This window comes from Protopterus annectens, chromosome 2.part2 (genome assembly GCF_019279795.1).
Source record: "Protopterus annectens isolate FY-2018-M chromosome 2.part2, PAN1.0, whole genome shotgun sequence".
NCBI classification, from domain to species: domain Eukaryota; kingdom Metazoa; phylum Chordata; order Ceratodontiformes; family Protopteridae; genus Protopterus; species Protopterus annectens.
The window spans coordinates 1,126,058,395-1,126,079,580 of record NC_056730.1 but is presented as its reverse complement, the minus strand read 5'-3'; the positions used below and the strand labels follow the sequence as shown (position 1 = coordinate 1,126,079,580).

Below are 21,186 nucleotides of genomic sequence, written 5' to 3'. Positions count from 1 at the left end.
TATTGCCTAAACACATTCAGGCTCTGCATACACTGCATGTTGAACCAGGCAGAGGATGATCCATACTTTTTTGCAATACAAAAATCTACACAGATGCTCAGTGCAACTTAAATGAAAACACCCTTCATTGCTTATATTTGATGCTACAGTTTGGAGTCTGGAGTACTGGCAACTAAAAAAAAAACAGCACAAGAATTGTCTTTACTCTGTTGTATTTTTAGCCATGTAATGAATAACAAGTTGCCCATCAAAACTGACATGTGCCAAGTAAGAAACCCAAGACAATGAGATAAAATAAGACTCAAGACCAGCGCTTGTGCACATTATGGCAAATGCACTGCTAAGCAAAACTGAAATGTCAAATTAACCACAGTCAGGAAACACATTTTCACATTTCCAAAAAAAATACAGCTGCATCACTGAATCCATGCAAGAGCCAGGACTTAAAGAGAAATGTTGTATTATAAAAATAAATACATTCCCTCAAGAAATTAGTCTTGAGACTGCAGAAACATGAGTATGTTAAATCTAGTGCTGTACACTGAATACATCCTCACCTTCCTCATTCAGAATCCATTCCACAGATGACGTATTTTCAGACTCATACCCACAGATGCCACCTTGAAAGTCACATGAGCCTGGAAGTTTCTTTGTTCCAGACAGAAAATCAACTGAAAAAAAGCACATACAATTTGCTTAGAAATAGTGGTTCATTTCCCATTTTCTGTAGAATTGCACAGTCTAATTTTTACAGCTGAATTTCCAAAACTGGATCACCATCATGAAACTATAAACAAAAAACATGTGATACACATGGATCAAAATGGTTGACAAGAGCTACAAACAAATCTATTCACTCCCTAAACTTCCCAGTATATCTTCATTATTCTACATATAACAAGAAGCACACGAACTTTTATATTTACAGTGTAAACCTGTCTGAAAGTGTACCTAAAATTTCAGTATTTAGGAAAAAGCTTGTGCTTTGCAGAACCACTACAGTTTATCTGCCTGAAAATAGTAAAAGAATATAACAAGTGAATAGACTCTTCAACGAAGAGAAAAAAAAAACTAACCCTATGTTTTGCAATATGCTGCTATTGTTTGGCCAACATGCTTTTCTCAATAAATGTATTTCAGGCAACAAATTCAATCAGTTTCTACGGTAGTTAAACTTCGGTTCATTTATTTGTTGATTTATTACTGAGCAATCATGCCATATATACAAAAGTTTCAGCTGTGGCTATCATTGAATCAGATTACCAACAGTATTTCATTGCACAACATCACATCACATATTTATTTAGTTAATTAAAGCAATATTGTATTTAACTGGTCTTAAAATATGAAAGTGACACTTTAAGATAAACAACTGTAAGATGTTATTTAATAGTTCATATTGGTCCAACCCTGTGAGCAGGGCCAGCCTTAGCAACTGCAGGGTTCAATTTGGACCATTTTTGTAGGGCCCGTCAGCTGACTCCACATCACCCCATCCCTCCCTCTACTTGCTGGCTTCTTGACCTTAAGACCGTTTCAGATTAGGTATCAGGAATGCATGCGATTACTGCAAATTAAAAATAAACAATATATTTATTACCGTATATTTTGTCTTAACTTGTTAAGACAGACGCAAACTATTGGCCTCCTGGATTACCCGCAGGTCTAAAATCTCCTCCGTTCCTTTCTCAGGGTCTCAGCTCATTCAAACATACTATAAGGAGCCTGTTGATGGGACGCTGAGGCTCTGTGCATACATGGTACTTCAACAAGTGGGTGCACCCCAACTTACCAGTAAACATATCTCTAAACTCCTGTAGTTCTGCCTAGATCTCCTTAACCTGGGTAGGAGGCATCGCTTACCACCACCACACACCTGACACCCCCACATTTCTCTCTCTCTCTGTTGCAGCTCTCCTTCTCCTTCTTCCTCCTCATTCAGCTCATACATTACTCTCAGTCACACCCCATGCCCAGCTCATACATTACTCTCCGTCACACCCCATGCCCAACAACTGTATATACTGTAAATGCTTTCTTCTTTGTAAATCATTTTCTCCATAGAAACACAATCATTAAATCATATAGCTTACAACTACTTTTCTTACCTATTTTACTGACTGAATTCTTGCATCATATCCTGACGTCTAATGTAAGAGCAAGCATGTAAAGATGTAGTAGTCTTGCACACATTTTATTGATTTATTTTATTTGTTGATTGACTGAAATTTGATTACTGGGTATGTCCGACGGGTTAGAAGCCCATTACCAGAGGATGCCCAGATAGAAAAGCTCCAAATTATTAAATAACATTTTTAAGAATAATTTTACAATCTTCAAAAATAAAACAAAAACATCTGCAGTTTAAATAACAAATTAGACGTAACATAAAAACATTGGTTACGAATCAATACAAGGTATATAATTATTTAATGTTTAGAGAAATGTTAGATTGTTTTAGACTAACTTACATTTAATTAACTTACCTTTAATTTCTCTGCAAACTAATAGGAATTGCAATATGAAGCCAGATTTTAGCTAGAAAGTCTATCAGAGTGGTTTTGAAAGATGGGAAGGAGAGTATCAGTGGCAGATCCAGGAATATGCAAAAGGGGGCGGTACCTTCTGGTTATTGGACTACAGGGGTGGGTGTAGAAAGATAGTCTTAATTAAGCTCTGACATCATGTGTGGAAAGACAGCAATATACATTCAGTTGCACATGAGTTTGCTTGGATGTGGTAGTAAAAACAGGTATTTCCTGCGCAGCACACAGCAAGCAAAATACTTATTAATAGCATTCATGTATTACATATGTACACTGTGCCAGTACACAGCCAGTCAACAGACAATACCACTCCCCTGTTAATGACATTGAGAAACGAGCTCTAACATGTATCCTTTGAAGCGGGAGATGGGGGATACCTGGTACCTCTCTGCCAATTGCTTTCCATTGCCTATAAACTGTTTACTCTGTTATAGTTTGACCTGAGGTGTGAGGGTCACTGTACTAGAATGTATTGCAAAAAATCTCCTCACTGTTCTCTCCTCTTTCACTCAGTCACCAACTTTACCCACAGAGTAGGCATGTGTCATATCTTATTTCCATTTCTTCTAAGACTGTGTAGACCAATTAATAGACCTTGGTAGCATGTTGTACTTGTATCATTTTCATTCAAATCATATAAGCTATATGCAGGTTGACCCTGTGCCCTTTAATAAGACCATATGTATGTATATTTATGTATGAACGGGTCTATATTAGATCACCGAACACGTAAAAAAGCAAATGGTGATTAATCGACCCTATGTAAGCGAAAGCTTACAATGTCGAAATGTCAGAACAGCTATTTTTTTCCAAGGGGGAAAAAAAAAAAATTCGCTGTTCCAACAAAAATAAATAAATAAATAAATATTTCAAACATTACATTAAGTGGGGGGCTTCACCCCACACACTCCCCCTACTTAATTATACCAACTTCGAGACCGCACTACAGTGCCGAAAACGGCGCAGCCAAGCAATTTCTTTCCCAGGGAAAGAATTTGCTTAACAGCCACTTCGATATTTGGAGTTTTCAGCCTTTTAAGTTCAACCAAGACACATTCAAAAGAATGCGTCTTCGGTCTACTAATATAGACCCATACATACATATAGACCCATACATACATACATACACACACACGTATGTATGCACGTATACACACACAAAATATTCTTTTGATACACGTGTTAATCCCAGGAATGTTACTAAGTGATATCTTTATATTGTGCTAATCAGTTTAGTGCTATGTTATGATAGCTTGTTCTACACTGCTTTCTAAATCTACTGTATTCAGTGGTTCACTGTCAGTATAAATCGCCTGCTAACCTACTTTCAGCTTACAATCATAAACTTTTTTACCATCTCTCTTTCTTATACAACCCCCGTATTCTCTTGCTCTGACCCACTGCGGTCCTTCCTCCATCTCTTTTTCTAATATGTATTAATTTCATTGCTTCAATACAATATGACAAATTTAGGCAAGTTGTTTTTCTTTTCTTTCCTTTCAGACTCTATGCTCACCATTGTTCAACCCAGATACTCCTGCAGCTCTGCTACAAGGGCCAACTTTGTACAATGTTAGCAAATTTAAGGACCTAGCTGTGTATTAACATCATCTAGTCAAGTACGTGCCTGTCTGTGCTGGAAATTAATTTTTAACATCCCACCCTTTGACAGAGTAGTCCTTGTACTCTAAGCACCACTCACTAAGTTGTCTATTGTCCTTTCTCTTGACAAACAGTTTTCCTGGCTTACAGGTTTCTTCAATCAGGAATGAAAGAAGACCTGTTCTACTTGGTACCTCTCTGCTAATTACTTTCTATTGTCTATAAACGGATTGCTCACTGTTATACTTTCAATACATTTCCCCTACAACAAACCAAACCAAAATTTAATTCAGCAGAGCTTCTTATAACTTTCCTGAAATTAAACAAATATCCATAATAACTCACTAAGAAATCTCACTAGCAGGTGATGTGAATGTCAACTGGTTGAACAGAAATGAACTTCCCTACATCTAGCGTGAACTTATTTGGTCCCACACAACTAATTAATAGCCCCACGTAAGATATCAAATTCCCTGTTGGACTGGATGCTAGCATCGGACCCCAGCAAAGTACAATGTCTGACTGTCTCAGTGATCATCTCCCAATCTATACAGCTACAGGGAGGTCCGAATGGAGAGATGATAAAAATCGGAACGCAAAAGAGAGAAGTATTGCTGAAACTGAATTCATCCTCAGGTCTTGGTGAGGACCTTCACAAAATGGACCCCGTTTTTTTTTTTTTTTTTTTTTTAATTATTACAAAATCTCACCAAGATGACACTGAGACATAGACTGCAACAGCATACATCATGAACAGAAGTAGGTTAAAATATACAAAAGATAGCTGGGTGCACAAGACCCAAAATAAAGAAGTGCCCAATCCTGGTAGGCGCACTGGTGCCAGGACTGGAGAAAATGATAGTGTAGAATCCTCAGGACATGGAAACATTTCTACAATGGAATAGTGTAGAATCCTCAGGACATGGAAACATTTCTACAATGGAGCTAGGCCAGGCGCTGAGGGAGGATGCCCCCCGGTGTAGAAGGACGTAGCAGTCAACAAAAACTGATAGGCCAAAAAAAGCCATTAAGACAATAGAGTGGACTGTTGAGAATAAAAAATAAATTATGTGTTGTTAATATTATGCAACAAGCATAACATTTCCAGACAAAAGATGTACAAAAAGATTGAGAGAGAAATTACAGGAAAAAAAAATACTTCCACAAGAAAAACTGTCAGAAGCTTACAATAAAAATTTCTGTTCATTAATAAAACAGATTTACGAAAAACATTATATAGACCAAGAAACCTTGGTTAGTTTGGAAAAAGAAGTAATTAAGGAAGCTCAAACATATATAGAACAAAATCTAGAAACTTTTGAAAGGTATAAAAAAAGAAATATGGACATGGGAAAGAGAGAGAGACCTGACATGGTGCAATATTTATGCAAAGGAGAAAGCTAAATTAATCAACACAATAAAAGGCAGCCCTCAAGATATCCAAAGAGAAATACAGGCAAAGGCACCCAGATATGGATAATTTTACAATAAAAAATGAGATCAAAGAGAGAGGACGTAGAACAGAAGATTAGTAAAGTAGAAGTTAAAAAAAATAGAAGATGAAGTTTGGAGTACTTGTGAAGTGAAGGATTTAGTGTCGAATGTTTAACACAGGTTATATCACAGCAAGATAGAATGAGTCCCCAAAGTAAGGAGAAACAGGAGGAAAAGGAGACATCTGAAGACAAAATATGGACATGAGAAAGAAAGATTTAATAGGGTGTAATGTTTATGCAAAGGAAAAAGCAAACTGATTAATAAAAAAAGAGCAACATCAAAGATATTTGAAGGGAAATGCAAGCAAAGGCATCAGGACATGGACAATTTTACAATACAAAAAAATAAAAAAAAAAGAGAAAAAGATGATTAGTAATAGAGAAGTTAAAGAAATAGAAACTGAGATTATGGATTACTTGCGAAGTATGATAGAACAACGGATCCCCAAATTAAGGAAAAACCAGTAGAGTGGGCAACATCTGATCAAGTCTCTTATGAAGATACTTCCATAGCAAACCAGTACAAATGTTCAATTGGAGTTGCACAGCAAGGGGAGGAACAGGAAACTGTGGCAACTCTGATGCAGCCAATGTTGTGGGATGATACACCAGTGAGTTGCCATATGAAAGAGCAATGGATAACACAGGATGAAACCAAAGAGAATGTGGTACAGGAAGATGCTGTGGAACTATCTATAGAATGCTTACAGTAAACGGAGAACAAAGAATATGCCCTCAGTGTAGAATAAAATGATCTGAAAGAAGAGTTTCTTGATTTAATAGAGATGGACAGACATATTAAGATCAATGAAAGAAATATTCTACAGAAAGTCAATAAAACCCAAAAAGGTAGAATTTAGATAAAAAAATGAGCAAAGTAATTAGGACTGTCATTAGAGGTTCATGCGATATAACAGCAGTAAAGAGGATATATTACTGTGCAGCTAAATTAATAACCAATAAAGTCTTACCACAAAAACACAGGGCAGTAAGGGAAAGGAAGGAGAGCAATTGGATGGCATTATGGAAGTACTGAACAGAGAAAACTATAAAGCAGTTAAAACTATAAAGCAGTTAAGACAAAGTGTCACTGTTAGAAGAGTATAGAACAGGGAAAAGAAAGATTGAGAAAAATACTCAGAAAGTTGGATGTGATACAAGCAATGCACAATATTAGAACAGATCAGCGTTATTATGCACCATCACAAATAAAACCAGAAATATCAGCACAGCCCAAAAATCTATGAAGATACACCAACAAATATAAAGGAAAGGTACAAAACAAGTAATTTAATTCATGACCCAAAAAAGTTTTATAAAGAACTGGGAAACAAGGCAAAAGGAACTGAACCACCATGAAAAAGAAGAAATAGATACATTTTGGAGAAATATCTTTGAAGATGCTGTGGAATACAACAAAGATGCTAAACAGAAAGTATTAGTAACAGAAAGAATAAGAAGTTCAAATGTACAGGATATGCAATGGGATGAAGCAACACCCAGAGAGACTGAAATAAAGTTAAGAAAATCTAACTGGAAAACCCCAGGCCCAGATGCAATACCTAACTTCTGGTTAAAACTATTAACATCTTTACATGAAGTTTTAGCCAGGAAGAAGAACTATTTATATGCGCACCTTGAACAGATAACAGCCTGGCTAATAGGAAAAACAATACTCCTACGTAAGAGTGAACGTGCAAGCCACAATAACTTGCCTTCCGACAACATATAAACTATACACTGGAATTGATGCAGACAAAGTTTATAGACATTTAGAAGAAAACTCAATCATGGAAACAGAACAAAAAAGTAATATAAAAGTCATATGGAACAAAGGATCATTTGATATTAAATAAAATGTCATAATGGAGAACTGTAAACAGGGGAAGAATCTAAGTATGGCATGGATAGACTACAAAAAAGCATTTGATAGTATCCCACATTCATGGATAAAAGAGTGCTTAAAAATGTACAAGATACACTCTACACCAGGGGTTTCCAAAGTGTGTACCCTGGCGGCCTGGGGAGCAGTGGCTTCCTCACAGGGGCGCCCCGAACTAGTAAGGTTAGCTGCAAAATAAACCGCAAACAGTTCGCAGTTTATTTTGCAGCTAAGCTTATTAGTTCACGGCGAACTAAATAGACCTACACTGTAGCTTTTTAGCAGAACTGGCTTCAAGTATAGCAGTGGTCTCCAACCACCGGGCCATGGAGCACTTGGAACCGTGACGTCAGGTAAGTGAATGCCTGCATGAGTGTGTGTGTGCGTGTCTGTCTGCGTGTGTGAGTGAATGCGTGCATGAAAGCAAAAGAGTCTGTGAGAGAGAGATCGGGAGAGTGAGAGCGATGTGTGAATGAATGCAGGAATGAATGAAGAAGTGTGTGTGTGTGTGTGTGTGTGTGTGTGTGTGTGTGTGTGTGTGTGTGTGTGATTGTGAGAGAGAGAGAGAGGTGTGAATGAATGCAGGTATGAATGAGGAAATGACTGTGTGTGAGATCGGGAGAGGATGAGAGCGATGTGTGAGTGAATGCAGGTATGAATGAGGAAGTGACTGTGTGGGTGTGATTGGAAGAGTAAGAGTGATGTGTGAGTAAATGCAGGTATGAATGAGGGAGTGACTATGACTGTGTCAGAGATCGGAAAAGAGTAAGAGCGATGTGTGAGCGCAGGGGTGTAGCTAGGATTTTCAAATTTGTACTCACAGCTCTCAAACTGCTATCCCCCTCCCTAGCCAAGCTACGGCCATTCTCGTAATTCACGGTTCGCTCTTTTAGTATCGATGAAGAGGCATTCGCTGTAATGCCTCCGGTAATATAATATAGATTCACTCAAACTAAGTTACTTGAATTGAAAATGAACCTAAAAGTCAGTTCTTTGAAAAATGCAGCATGGTAGTTGGGGTAGAGGATTCATGCTTTTATTTTCTGTAACCAAGGTACAGGTTTTGAGCTTGAGTAAATTACTAACCACCTGCTACCCCTAACTAGGGTGTTTCATTCACACCCCACCTACCTCTTATGCAAGAAATATGGACTATGGACAAAGCCTAAAATAAACAGGGACATATATTAAATAATGCTCTTGTGAACTTAGAAAGTTGCTAGAATAACAGGATTTGTGCTAGTATGAATTTTTCTAAGGGACATGGAGTCTGAAACTCAAATGTGTCATTATTTAGCAACTTCAGCTTTCAATGATTTTCTAGAAAATCACAAAATTTATGCGGAACAGACAAAAAATATAGGGCAAAAATCTGGACATTCTGCAAAATTTGGACAGTTGAGAGGTATGCTACCTACCACACAGACATACCTCTCAACCTCTTGGAGCAACAAACCCATAATAAAAAAGGCCCAAAAATAAAGACATTTTTTTTTAAATATTGCCCTTATAAATTCAGAAAGATAATAGAATAGTAGTAGGTCTTGCATTAGTACGAATTTTCTGAAAGGTACAAAATCTGAAACTCAATTGTCTGCCATTATTTTCTAACTTCAGTCTTTAATGATTTGCCACTAATTTGCCAGAAAAACGCAATTTTATGAAAAAGACCAAAAATGTGATGCAAAAAGATAAAATTGCCAGACAATATAGCTGGGAACCTGTCAAAGAAGGGACACCATTTTAATATGAGCACTGTTAACTTGAGCAGCTGACAAAATTAGAGAATCTACATGCATTTCTGAAATAAAAGTAATGTATAACTCCGATCATTAGTTATTTATAATTGTAAAGTCTCCACGTTTTCTTCCAAAATTGCTATTTTACGGAGGGATTATTAGGGGGGAGCAACATTTTGAGCCAAAATTGGGGACAGTTGAGAGGTTTGGATATTCCTAATTCTATAAAGCTATTTATTTGCACGTACCTCTCAACCTCTTAATGCAGGAAATCTGGACAAGGCCAAATATATTAGGGGAACATACAAACAATACTAAAAATTGATCTTGTATAAACTTAAGACAGTTGATAGAATAACATGTCTTGCTTTAGCATGCATTTTTATGAAGGTTATGACGTCTGAAACTTAATGTCTGTCATTATTTAGTGACTTCATTCCTAAATGATTTGCCAGAAAAGTTTTATTTTGCATTTTACAGCACAAACACCAATAAATATCTGCTAAACAAAGCAATGCAGTCTCATAATGAAACTAGACTTAGCATTAAAACTTCTCTGCCCTTGAAACTCACATTCATTGAAACAGCACTGAAACCCACATTCAAAGAAAATATATTTTGCCAGTGGCAGATAAAGAATAACTTTGTGCTGTTTTCAAATCATAGGCCCCTTGCACATGGAGCATACACGTGCTCTTTGATACACCTTCCTGATTGTATTAAATTATATTCCTTGTACAATACAGTATAGTTGTTAGAGAGCATTTTAAATTTATTGTTTTGAACATTTTTCCAGTAAACAATGAAACAAAATGCATGCACCAATAATGACAAAACAGCCCAATTCAGAACATTTCCATCATAAAAGTCTACTCAGACTTCTACAGTCCACCAGTATCAGTAAATATGCACAATCTCTGAACTAGTAAAAGCCATCTACACAATTCCACATTAAAGAAATCTGTAACTAATGAAGAGGTTGCTGCTAGCAAACAACTGTATATTTCATTGTTTCATCTACAAATAAAGTGGACTGCGGTGGTGGTGCTGCGGTAGCGTTGTCGCCTCACAGTTAAGACGATGCCAGTTCGATTCTCAGTTAGAGCATCTTCTGTGTGGCGACATGCGTGAATGGGCGTTCCTTCATTGAAGGTTGTGCGTTAGGCCCGGCAAGCCAGCACGTAAAAATCTACTGCCAGTCATTAGCGGACCAGAGTTCCGTCATGGCGACCCTTAACCGGGAAAAGCAGAAAGACACAAAAAAAAAATCTACAAATAAAGTGCCTGTTGCCCTTGAGGAATAAAGTGCCTATGTTGCATTAAAAAAAGGGATACGCTAGTAATATTGCAATAGGGAATGGATGGCAAACTGATAGCAGGTTCATAGTTACTACTAGATATCTATGCCAAAAAGGACTACAGCATCCACCCCCTTTACAACACAGTACAGTATCAGCAATGCAACTACCTACTGTGGGAGAAGAACCCACAGGCTTCTGCATCAAAAGCAAGTACACTACCTGTTGTGTTATTAACAATATAAGCAGACTCAGCATAAGTAGCACTAAACTTTAGTTCCCCTGCAGCTCTCAGCTCCTTGTAAAATGTACTCAACACTCAGCTGTATCTCTGAACTTTGCAGCACAAGAAATCTGGAAAAAGCCAACATTTATTGGGGGGGGGGCAAAAGCCCCAAAACCAGGGACACATTTTAAACATTGCTTGTATAATTTTGGAAAGTTGCTAGAATAAAATGCTGTGTTACCACCATGTATGTCTTGAACCCAGAACCATATGCACTACAGTCAGTGCAACATACCACTATGCTAAATCAGCAGTTTGAAAAATAGGAAGACTGAAACTTAATGGCTATTAGATAGCTCACAATCTCTTAGCACAAAAAACCTGGACAAACAACAAAAATAATAATGAGGGAATACAACTTCAGTTCTCACTTCTCATCACAACTGGGGAATACAACTTCAGTTCTCACCATAGCTCACAACTGGGGAATACAACTTCAGTTCTCACCACAACTGGGGAATACAACTTCAGTTCTCACCATAGCTCACAACTGGGGAATACAACTTCAGTTCTCACCACAACTGGGGAATACAACTTCAGTTTTCAGCATAGCTCACAACTGGGGAATACAACTTCAGTTCTCACTTCTCACCATAACTGGGGAATACAACTTCAATTCTCACTTCTCACCACAACTGGGAATTACAACTTCAGTTCTCACCCTAGCTCACAACTGGGGAATACAACTTCAGTTCTCACCCTAGCTCACAACTGGGGAATACAACTTCAGTTCTCAGTTCTCACCCTAGCTCACAACTGGGGAATACAACTTCAGTTCTCAGTTCTCACCCTAGCTCACAACTGGGGAATACAACTTCAGTTCTCAGTTCTCACCCTAGCTCACAACTGGGGAATACAACTTCAGTTCTCACTTCTCACCATAGCTCACAACTGGGGAGTACAACTTCAGTTCTCACTTCTCACCATAGCTCACAACTGGGGAGTACAACTTCAGTTCTCACTTCTCACCATAGCTCACAACTGGGGAGTACAACTTCATTTCTCACTTCTCACCACAACTGGGGAATACAACTTCAGTTCTCACTTCTCACCACAACTGGGGAATACAACTTCAATTCTCACTTCTCACCACAACGGGGAATACAACTTCAGTTCTCACTTCTCACCACAACGGGGAATACAACTTCAGTTCTCACTTCTCACCACAACTGGGGAATACAACTTCAGTTCTCACTTCTCACCACAACTGGGGAATACAACTTCAGTTCTCACTTCTCACCACAACTGGGGAATACAACTTCAGTTCTCACTTCTCACCACAACTGGGGAATACAACTTCAGTTCTCACTTCTCACCACAACTGGGGAATACAACTTCAGTTCTCACTTCTCACCACAACTGGGGAATACAACTTCAGTTCTCACTTCTCACCACAACTGGGGAATACAACTTCAGTTCTCACTTCTCACCACAACTGGGGAATACAACTTCAGTTCTCACTTCTCACCACAACTGGGGAATACAACTTCAGTTCTCACTTCTCACCACAACTGGGGAATACAACTTCAGTTCTCACTTCTCACCACAACTGGGGAATACAACTTCAGTTCTCACTTCTCACCACAACTGGGGAATACAACTTCAGTTCTCGCTTCTCACCACAACTGGGGAATACAACTTCAGTTCTCGCTTCTCACCACAACTGGGGAATACAACTTCAGTTCTCACTTCTCACCACAACTGGGGAATACAACTTCAGTTCTCACCATAGCTCACCACAACTGGGGAATACAACTTCAGTTCTCACCATAGCTCACAACTGTTAGAAATAAAAATCTGAACAAAGTTCAGAAATGGTGGTGGTTAGGGACTTTAGGCTCTTCTTACCCTGAAACAAAGGTACAGGGTTTGAGCCTAAACACCTGTTGTATTATGTGAGGGCATTCACACACACACACACACACACACACACACACACACACACACACACACACACACACACACCTCCATAATTTCCCGATCTGTTTCACCTACTCTCCTTACCTGATAATTCGTTTCCCGCTCACTCTCCTGTTAACGATTGCTCCATTCAAGCCCAAAATGTTTCACACATACTCTCCTTTCCCGATTGCTCCATACTTTCCTGATCAGTTTCCCGCTCGCACTCCTATCTGTTAACAATTGCTCCATTCAAGCTAATTTCCCGCTCGCAGTCAGCTGGACATGACGTCAGCTGCCGTTCGCCTTCACCACAACACCCAGCAAGCATCCTTAAAGAGCCAACGCTTTTTTTTTTTTTTTTTTTTTTAGTTAAAAAGCTACCCCCTCTTCTAAATAAGTTGTACTGAAATCAGTACAGTGCGTATGCCTACCGACGTCCCTTTGTGTGAGTGAATGCATGCACGAATGCAAAAGAGACTATGTGTGCGTCAGTCACAGGGGGAAGAGAGTGAAGAGTGAGAGTGATCCCTGGCAGCAGCAGCAATGAGGTCTGTGCAAGTATGGACCATACCACTGGACACATACCTCTCACCCACTTCGATCAAGAAATCTGGACAAAGCCAAAAACAGTGGGGGTACAAAGGCACAAAATAGGGACACAAGTACTGCTCTCACAAACTTAGAAAGTTGACAAAAATGCAGGTTTTGCATTAGCATGAATTTTCTGAAGAGTATGAAACTCAACTGTCTGTCATTATCTTCTGACTTTAACCACAATGATCTGTCAGTGATTTGCCAGAAGACAACAATTTTATGAGAAAAAGACCAAAAAATCTGGACATTCTGCAGAAATCTATACAGTTGAGAGGTATGCTGGACACAGCCAAATAATAGGGACAAATTTTAAATATTGCTCTTATAAACTTAAAGTTAATAAGGCTGCCAGTAGGTTTGCTTACCTCTCAACCATACTAGATCAGTGTTATGCTGTTAAGCAGAATGTACATGTTTTTGGTAATTGTCTTTTTATTGTACTTTTGAGCTTTTCTCCCCAGGTGTCCTTGTTCAGTTGGGCAGCCTCGTTAAACAAATGTCAAATAAATATATAAAATATGCACCGCGGGGGGGGGGGGGTTTGGGAAAACTTGGATTCAGCAAGGGAGCAGAGAATCGAAAAAGTCTGGGAACCACTGCTCTACACTGATTGATTACATCACAGCGACCATGAAACAGTAGCAAACCACTTTGCAGTTAAGCTATGATAAAGGACAGATTATTATCCCAGGGATAAAAATTCAAAAGGGGGATAGTCCAGGGTGACTTTGTCACCACTGCTCTTTTGTCTTGCCCTCAACCCATTAAGCAGTCTACTTAACAGATTAAGTCATTGCAACAATTTGTCTCCCAGAAAACAGTAAAGTGTAAAGACTTATCTTCTTTTTGTGGAGGATTTAAAACTGCATGGTTCATCAGATGATGAACTGAAAGCACAACTGCAAGTGATCACAACCTTTACTGACAATATAAGAATATCATTTGGTCTTGATAAATGTGCAAAAGCAACCTTTGAAGATGGAAAACTGCAGTACCAAGAAAATATCAGTTTGGGACAGAAATGTGATATAAAAGAACTTCAGCAAGAGGGAGAATTTTAGTATTTGGGACTTGATAAAGGATCAACAATAAACATGAACAAATGCGAATAAAACTTAGTAAGGAACATTTTAGAAAACTAATCTTCCTGTCCTAACTTACAGTTTTGGAGTGACTGATTGGCCCCAAAAGGTGTTGGATCGGTTGGACAGGGTAGCAAGAAGGATGATGCTTCATGCTCATCAAATGATTTATAAAATTCAGTGCATACCAAGACTAAATATTTCCCATTCTGAAGGAGGTGTGGGCCTCCTTAAAATTGATTACATGTATAGATCTGCAATTGTGGGACTGCATACATTATCTGCTGACCTCACAAAACCCAAACGTAGTGAAAGTTTTGAAACATGAGGAGAATACGTCTAAGATGACTTCCCTGCTTAGTTTAGCTGAAACATATCAGTATCAAGCAGGAATGGAAATCAAACCAGAAGCAGATAAAAATCAGGCAGTAACTGAATGTGCCAAAAAACAAAAGAAAGAATGTAAGATGAAGTATCAGATGAGAAGGCAAGAAATGTGGAAAATGCATAAATGCAGTTGCAAGTACAGAAAACTCTTGGAGCAACCTCATGTTGATCAGGATCAAACACAGGAATGGTTAAGGAGAGGTGAATTTAAACCAGAAGATGAAAGGCTAATATTGGCAGCCCATGACAGCGGACTACATACATGTTGGTTTACAAAGTCCATTGAACATGTGGGAGAAACAGACAAATGTAGGTTTTGTAAAACAGAATTAGAAATGGTTGCACACTTTGTTGCTGGTTGTGATATACTAATGGCAGGAGGACTGTATACTGAAAGGCATCATAATGTGGCGAGACTGTTGCATTGCAGATTTTGAACTATTTCAATATTATAATGTTTGCACAAACACGAGTCACAAAGCATCATAAAAAATGATGAAATTTACATAACATGGGATCACCCATCAAAAACACATGCAAGAAAACCAGATATAGTAGTCCATAAAAAGAAGACAAAATTGCATTGATCATTGAAATTGCTACATCTAGTAACTACAGCGTCTTACATACAGAGAGACACAGAGTCATAAAATTCCAGGATTTGCAGGCAAAAACAAGGGCAACGTGGAAGAAGGATACCCAGACAATTCCAATAGCAGTAGCAACGGGTCTTCAAAAAAGAATTTCCAATCGTACTTAGATATGTTACCGATACATGTAACTCCATACGAATTGCAGAAGGCGTCATTACTGGGCACATTGCGGATGTTACTGGATTACTGTGAAGAGTACTTCTGGCTAACATCAAAGATTGAAATAATACTAATTTCATGAACTTGAAGCATACTTTGACTTGGGAATGGGGTCCAATCCCGTCATGGTTTTACAAACTCATAACTTGGAGTAATGAAAAAACACACTAGATAGCTCACACATCCATCCACTTAAACAGCATGGTTATAAAACAACATGTACCTTTCTAAGTTTAACCCAGAAATGTTCATTACTAACCTATCATCTACGAACTAGAACTTACTAAAAATCCTTCCCTTAGATGATGCTGTAAATGAATTCAATACAACTTATACCCTAAATAACCTTGCCCTTCTAGAAGGAAGAGACTAAAAACAAATAATGCAATTTTGCTATCCAAGAGTAGACTGCTAATGCACGACAGATAAACTTGGAAAGAATGGCAAAAATTTAAAAATACCATGATATCTGAAAAACGTCAGAATGATTTGCAATCGTACTAAAAAGCAAATTAATGAAAACAATATATATACTATAACAACTTTTAAAAGTAATAGTAAACACAACCCTAAAAAATTCTTAACAGCCATTAAAGCCGCCATGCATTCCAGCCATAAGTTCAACCCTAACCCCACTCCAAATGAGTCATCACTTGAGACTGTAATACAATTAAACTATTTCACAGATAGTATAGCATCTGTAACCAAGGATTCAACAGCATCTAATCCTAACCCTGCCGAACAGCAATGTATCACAATATCCACTTCCACCATCAAACCGGTGACCACATCCTATATAAAACTACTCAAACCATGCTCTACTTTAGCTAATGACCTTCCAAGTGAACATGTTAAAAAAGCAGCTGACAGCACTGCAGCCCCTGTCTCAATCCTTATAAATAGGTCAGTCCAGAAATCCCATGTTTTCTCTCTCTGGAAAAAGTCACAGATTATACCCCTGCACAAAGGAGGAAATACAACAGACATTACTAACTTTAGACATACAACAGTCTTATCCCTCCTCTCCAAAATGCTTGAAAAATGTATTCAAAAACAACTGCTTATCCACCTACAGGAAGCCCTCCTATCCCCCACACAACATGACTTCTGTCCTTTCCACAGTACTAACACTGCACTAACATATGTAGATACTCACAAACTAGCTTCCTCCTTATTTCTATACTTATCTAAAGCCTTTTAAAGAGTTTGTCACAGCAAGCTTCTTCTTCAAATGTCCTGATGGGCTCTCTTGTAGCCCACCTGTCCATGGTTCAAAAGCTACCTATGCAATAGATATCAGTCTCAGTCTGTAAAATGGCACTCCACCTTCTCTCCATATCTACCAGTCACCACCAGTGTACCACAAGGCTCCATTCTTGGTCCCCTTCTCTTTAACATTCTCACCAACACCCACCACGAATCCACACAACAGGCCTCCTTAATACAGTACGCAGACAACTCCACGTTAATTTGCATATCTTACAGCGTGGCACACCTCCAAAAATTACTCAAGAAGCTTTAATAGCAATTGAAATATGGCTTTGCATAACTCATGCTCAACCATTAAAAAAAATACTACTACTTATTTCTCCCAAATCCCTCTCCTGTGAAAAAACTAAATTTAAAGTCCTCTCTCTTCATGCTGCAACCACTGAAGTCACTTCTCACAGTAAATTATTAGAGATGACAGTGGATGATGAATTTAAAATTCAACTTGCATACACAAAATTTCATAAGAAAAACTCATCAAAAACTAGGGATGCTGTAGAGAGCCAAAAACTCTCTCACTGATTCAACTAAAACTACACTTGCCACTACTTATCTCCTCCCCACACTTCTTGATGGCGCTCCCATCCTTAATAACCTTCAGGTGTTAAAATCAAAACTTGAAAAATGCCATAACAAAGTTGATAAATCTGCAGCAAGCAGCCCTCTCAGAACCCACCACTGTACAGCATTAAAAAGCCTATATTTATTAGAACTACCCCATCAATTAACATATACACAGCTTCTTGCCACCTATCCAGAATCTGTCTGCTTGTCCGGCACTAAAAAACATTCTACACAACTATGTTCCTAGTCAGCCATTATGATCCAATGACCAAAAACTCCTTTATCCTTTATATACAAAGTTATCAAATCTGTTGGGCATTGTCTGCAGTCATACCATGTTGCTAAAACCTGGAACTCTATATCTCAGGTCAATACCCTCCCTCCCAACCTTTAAAACCATTTTGAAAGACTTCCCAGCCAAAAGCTGGCTCTGTTCTTGCTCAACATCAGCATAAACTATATCACTAAATGTAGGCAAATACCTATTCATTCCTTACATCTCCTTACTCTCCCTTCTTCATTCACTTCCGTGCTTCTATCAATTTCTCTCCAAGTATACCACAAGCCTGCTTTTCTCGCACTTCATATTGCAATTCCTGTTTGTATTGCAACTTATCTTTAATTTCTCTATAAATGGGCTGAAATTTCTCTAAATGTTAAATCATTGTCATATAGCTTGTATCTACTCAACAAATGTTTTCATATTGTGTCTACTTTAGTATAATTATTTAATTATTTAAACTGCATTTTTTTGTATTATTTTAATGACAGTATAATACTTTGGAGCTTTTCTCCATGGGCCTCTGCTGAAAACGGGCTTCTACCAAGTTGGACTCTTCCAAATGTCAATCTTCTTCTTCTTTCAGCTTTTTCCCCGGTTAGGGGTCGCCACAGCGGATCATCTGTCCGCTCATGACTGGCAGTGGAGTTTTACGGTGTCAAGTTGTCAGCCCGGCGCCCAACCTTCCACAGAAGGCACACACATGCACACACACACACCTAGGGCCAATTTAGAGTGTCCAATTCACCTACTGCATGTCTTTGGGATGTGGGAGGAAACCGGAGCACCCAGAGGAAACCCACGTGACCACAGGGAGGACATGCAGACTCCGCACAGAAGGCACCCCAGCCGAGGATCGAACCGGAGAACCTCTTGCTGTGAGGCGGCAACGCTAACCGTTGCACCACCGTGGCCGCCCACTTTTTCAAATGTCAATAAATAAATAAATACATACAAGTCCAGCTCTCTAGATATGTGGGACAGTAAATATTTTTATTTCAAAATTTTAACATATCAGCGTTTGGCTTCCTGTATTTCTACAACTCTGAATTTCATTTCAATATCACACACAGTCCTGGATTTGTTTTCTGCACGCCATTTTCACATTTTGCATCTGTCCATATATTGGAAATCACATCTACTGTAACATGTCTCAGAACATTAACCAACTACTACTTTTCTACTTTCCAAAAAATGCTGGTAAATTGTCTACTCTGTCCATATATGCTGCATTTACCCTTAAATGTGTGGCCCAATGCATTATTGTAAGGATCCAAAGTGGACTAGTTCATATTTTATTTACTAAGCACATATATTAACACAGCATTTTTTCAGTCAAGTCCTTGATTTGTTTCTAGGGATCCTTGTGGTTCCACGAATGTTGTACTATTAAAGAAGTCCGTCCTGCTAGTGGTGCTCCTGTTTTTGTTCCTGTTCATTTATGTGGTTTGAAAGTCCTTATTTTCACTCGCCATCAAACTCACTCGAAAGCACAGAAAAAGACTTGTCCCAGTACAAAGTAACTAAACCCGAATGCATAAAAAAGACATTCTCCCTATTTCTGCATACGTAAATGCAGCACAATTAATGTTGATGGTCTAGGTCATCATCACCACCCCTTTTCTCATTTTTACATGGAGTTAGTGTCACATCAACTGTCACCACTGCTCTGGTATCAGAGCCACTCTCCTACCTAACAGTCATGCATGACTGTCACAGATTCTCTATCACAAAATAAATTGAAGTATTATAAACATAAAAAATTATTAGCTTTTGAGCTAATTAGTTTTCATTTAAAGTCCATTTAGGAATCTGTATTACATTCAAACAGAGAAAATGTCACCAGTGCTCATTTATTCAGAATTGTTGTTTTGGCAAGAGCATAATGCAGATGTGCAGAATACCTGATCACACTACCAAATGCCAAGGTTTTCTTACTGATCCAGATGCTGAAAGACAGTTGAGGGGGGAAAAGATCATCCACTGACTGCATAACTATGCTATGTGAAAGCTTAAGGAATTTGTTAGAATGGCAAAATAATTGCAGGAGCCTAAGAATAACTCCGGAGAGGCAACTGCTGGTATGGATGGGACCAGCCTTTCCATTTCATTGAGTGCAGGAATACATACCTGTGCAGTGAGTCAATATGTATTTGCAACACAGAAGGTGGGCTGATATAGGTAGGTCAGAAAAACACCCTGCTGCATGACAGCAGCCAATTCATTTTGCCAAACAGCCATCTCCCCATGAAGAGAAGAAATGGTTTAAATGCTTTCCTTCGGCCTACGTCATTGGTGAGGGACAATGGTTTAAGTTTTATTTTTATATATATATATATATATATATATATATATATATATATGCAGAACTTTTCCAGCCATATCCCAAATCATAAATTTAACAGTAAAGATTACATGCAGGAATAATTAGAGCAGTCATTAAGCATCATGTTTTGACAGGTGGGAAATAAATCAGAAAGCCTTAAATGAAACACGTGGCTATAGGGAGAATGTGAAAAACCTGTTTGTTCACCTTGATGTAATACACCAACCCTCCTCCAAAACACCTTTCCAGTCCAGTGTAACCATTCTCTAGCTTCCATTTGTCTCCTTATTTTACATGTGACTCAAACTGTTTTTGTTATTGTTTTCCCACTTTCAACCAAGTGAATCATTTTTCTGTCCATCTCAGCCTCCCATCATTCAACACATGCACCTTATGTTTCACTTGGGATTACTTTGCTCCTATCTGGATTGCAAAAAACTCTTCGTCTTGGTGATCAGAAGTTACCTCACATTACAGTACCCACTTTCGATTCTTTTCTGTTAAGCTTACCAGTGTTTGTTTTCATAACTTCCACGACTGGCTATTTCATATTTCTTGTAATTGTGCTCATTAACTATTATTCATAAAAACCATGTGAACAAGAGAAGCAAAAGAAAACATGGCGCGTCTTCTAGCAGTCTTCAGATTAAGCTGGTCCACCTTCTACGATAGTAACTGGAGCAGTACACAAAGTCAGATGGTTAGTCCATCCAGTCTGGTGTTGAAAACCCTCAAGTGCACTCAACAGCAGCTGACTATTAAGGGAGTGCAAGCAGCTACACAGAGTCATACAAGAAGTGTGAAGCGGCAGTTACTAATAATTCCAGACAAGCCATTACTGCACTGCATGACAGGGAATGCAGTCCTCTTCACCAACAAGACATGTAACTACTACTGGAGCAGACTATTGTAGGAAAATGCCTTGCACGTTGCTGTAATGGCTTTTAGGCAAATCTCTGGGTCATGTAAGGCTTGTCATGGAATCTCACATTGACACAAATGTTCTCTAGGAGGGGCTGACACAGACAAACAACTGGTGTCAGAGCCATGGACTAAAACTAAATGCCAAGAAATGCATAATGCTATCCTTTGAAGTCATCTATCCCTGGTAACTATCATAT

The 21,186-nt window shown here is 38.5% G+C and overlaps 1 protein-coding gene across 1 annotated transcript in view; it reads right to left on the bottom strand.

Moving 5' to 3' along the window:
• The window catches only part of MAMDC2 (MAM domain containing 2), a 1,373,080-nt gene that overhangs the window by 1,333,633 nt on the left and 18,261 nt on the right, over positions 1 to 21,186 (bottom strand). Inside the window, exon 2 of the mRNA XM_044064367.1 lies at positions 558 to 671. Within this exon, the coding sequence (XP_043920302.1) occupies positions 558 to 671 (114 nt within the window). The remainder of the gene's footprint in view (positions 1 to 557; positions 672 to 21,186) is intronic.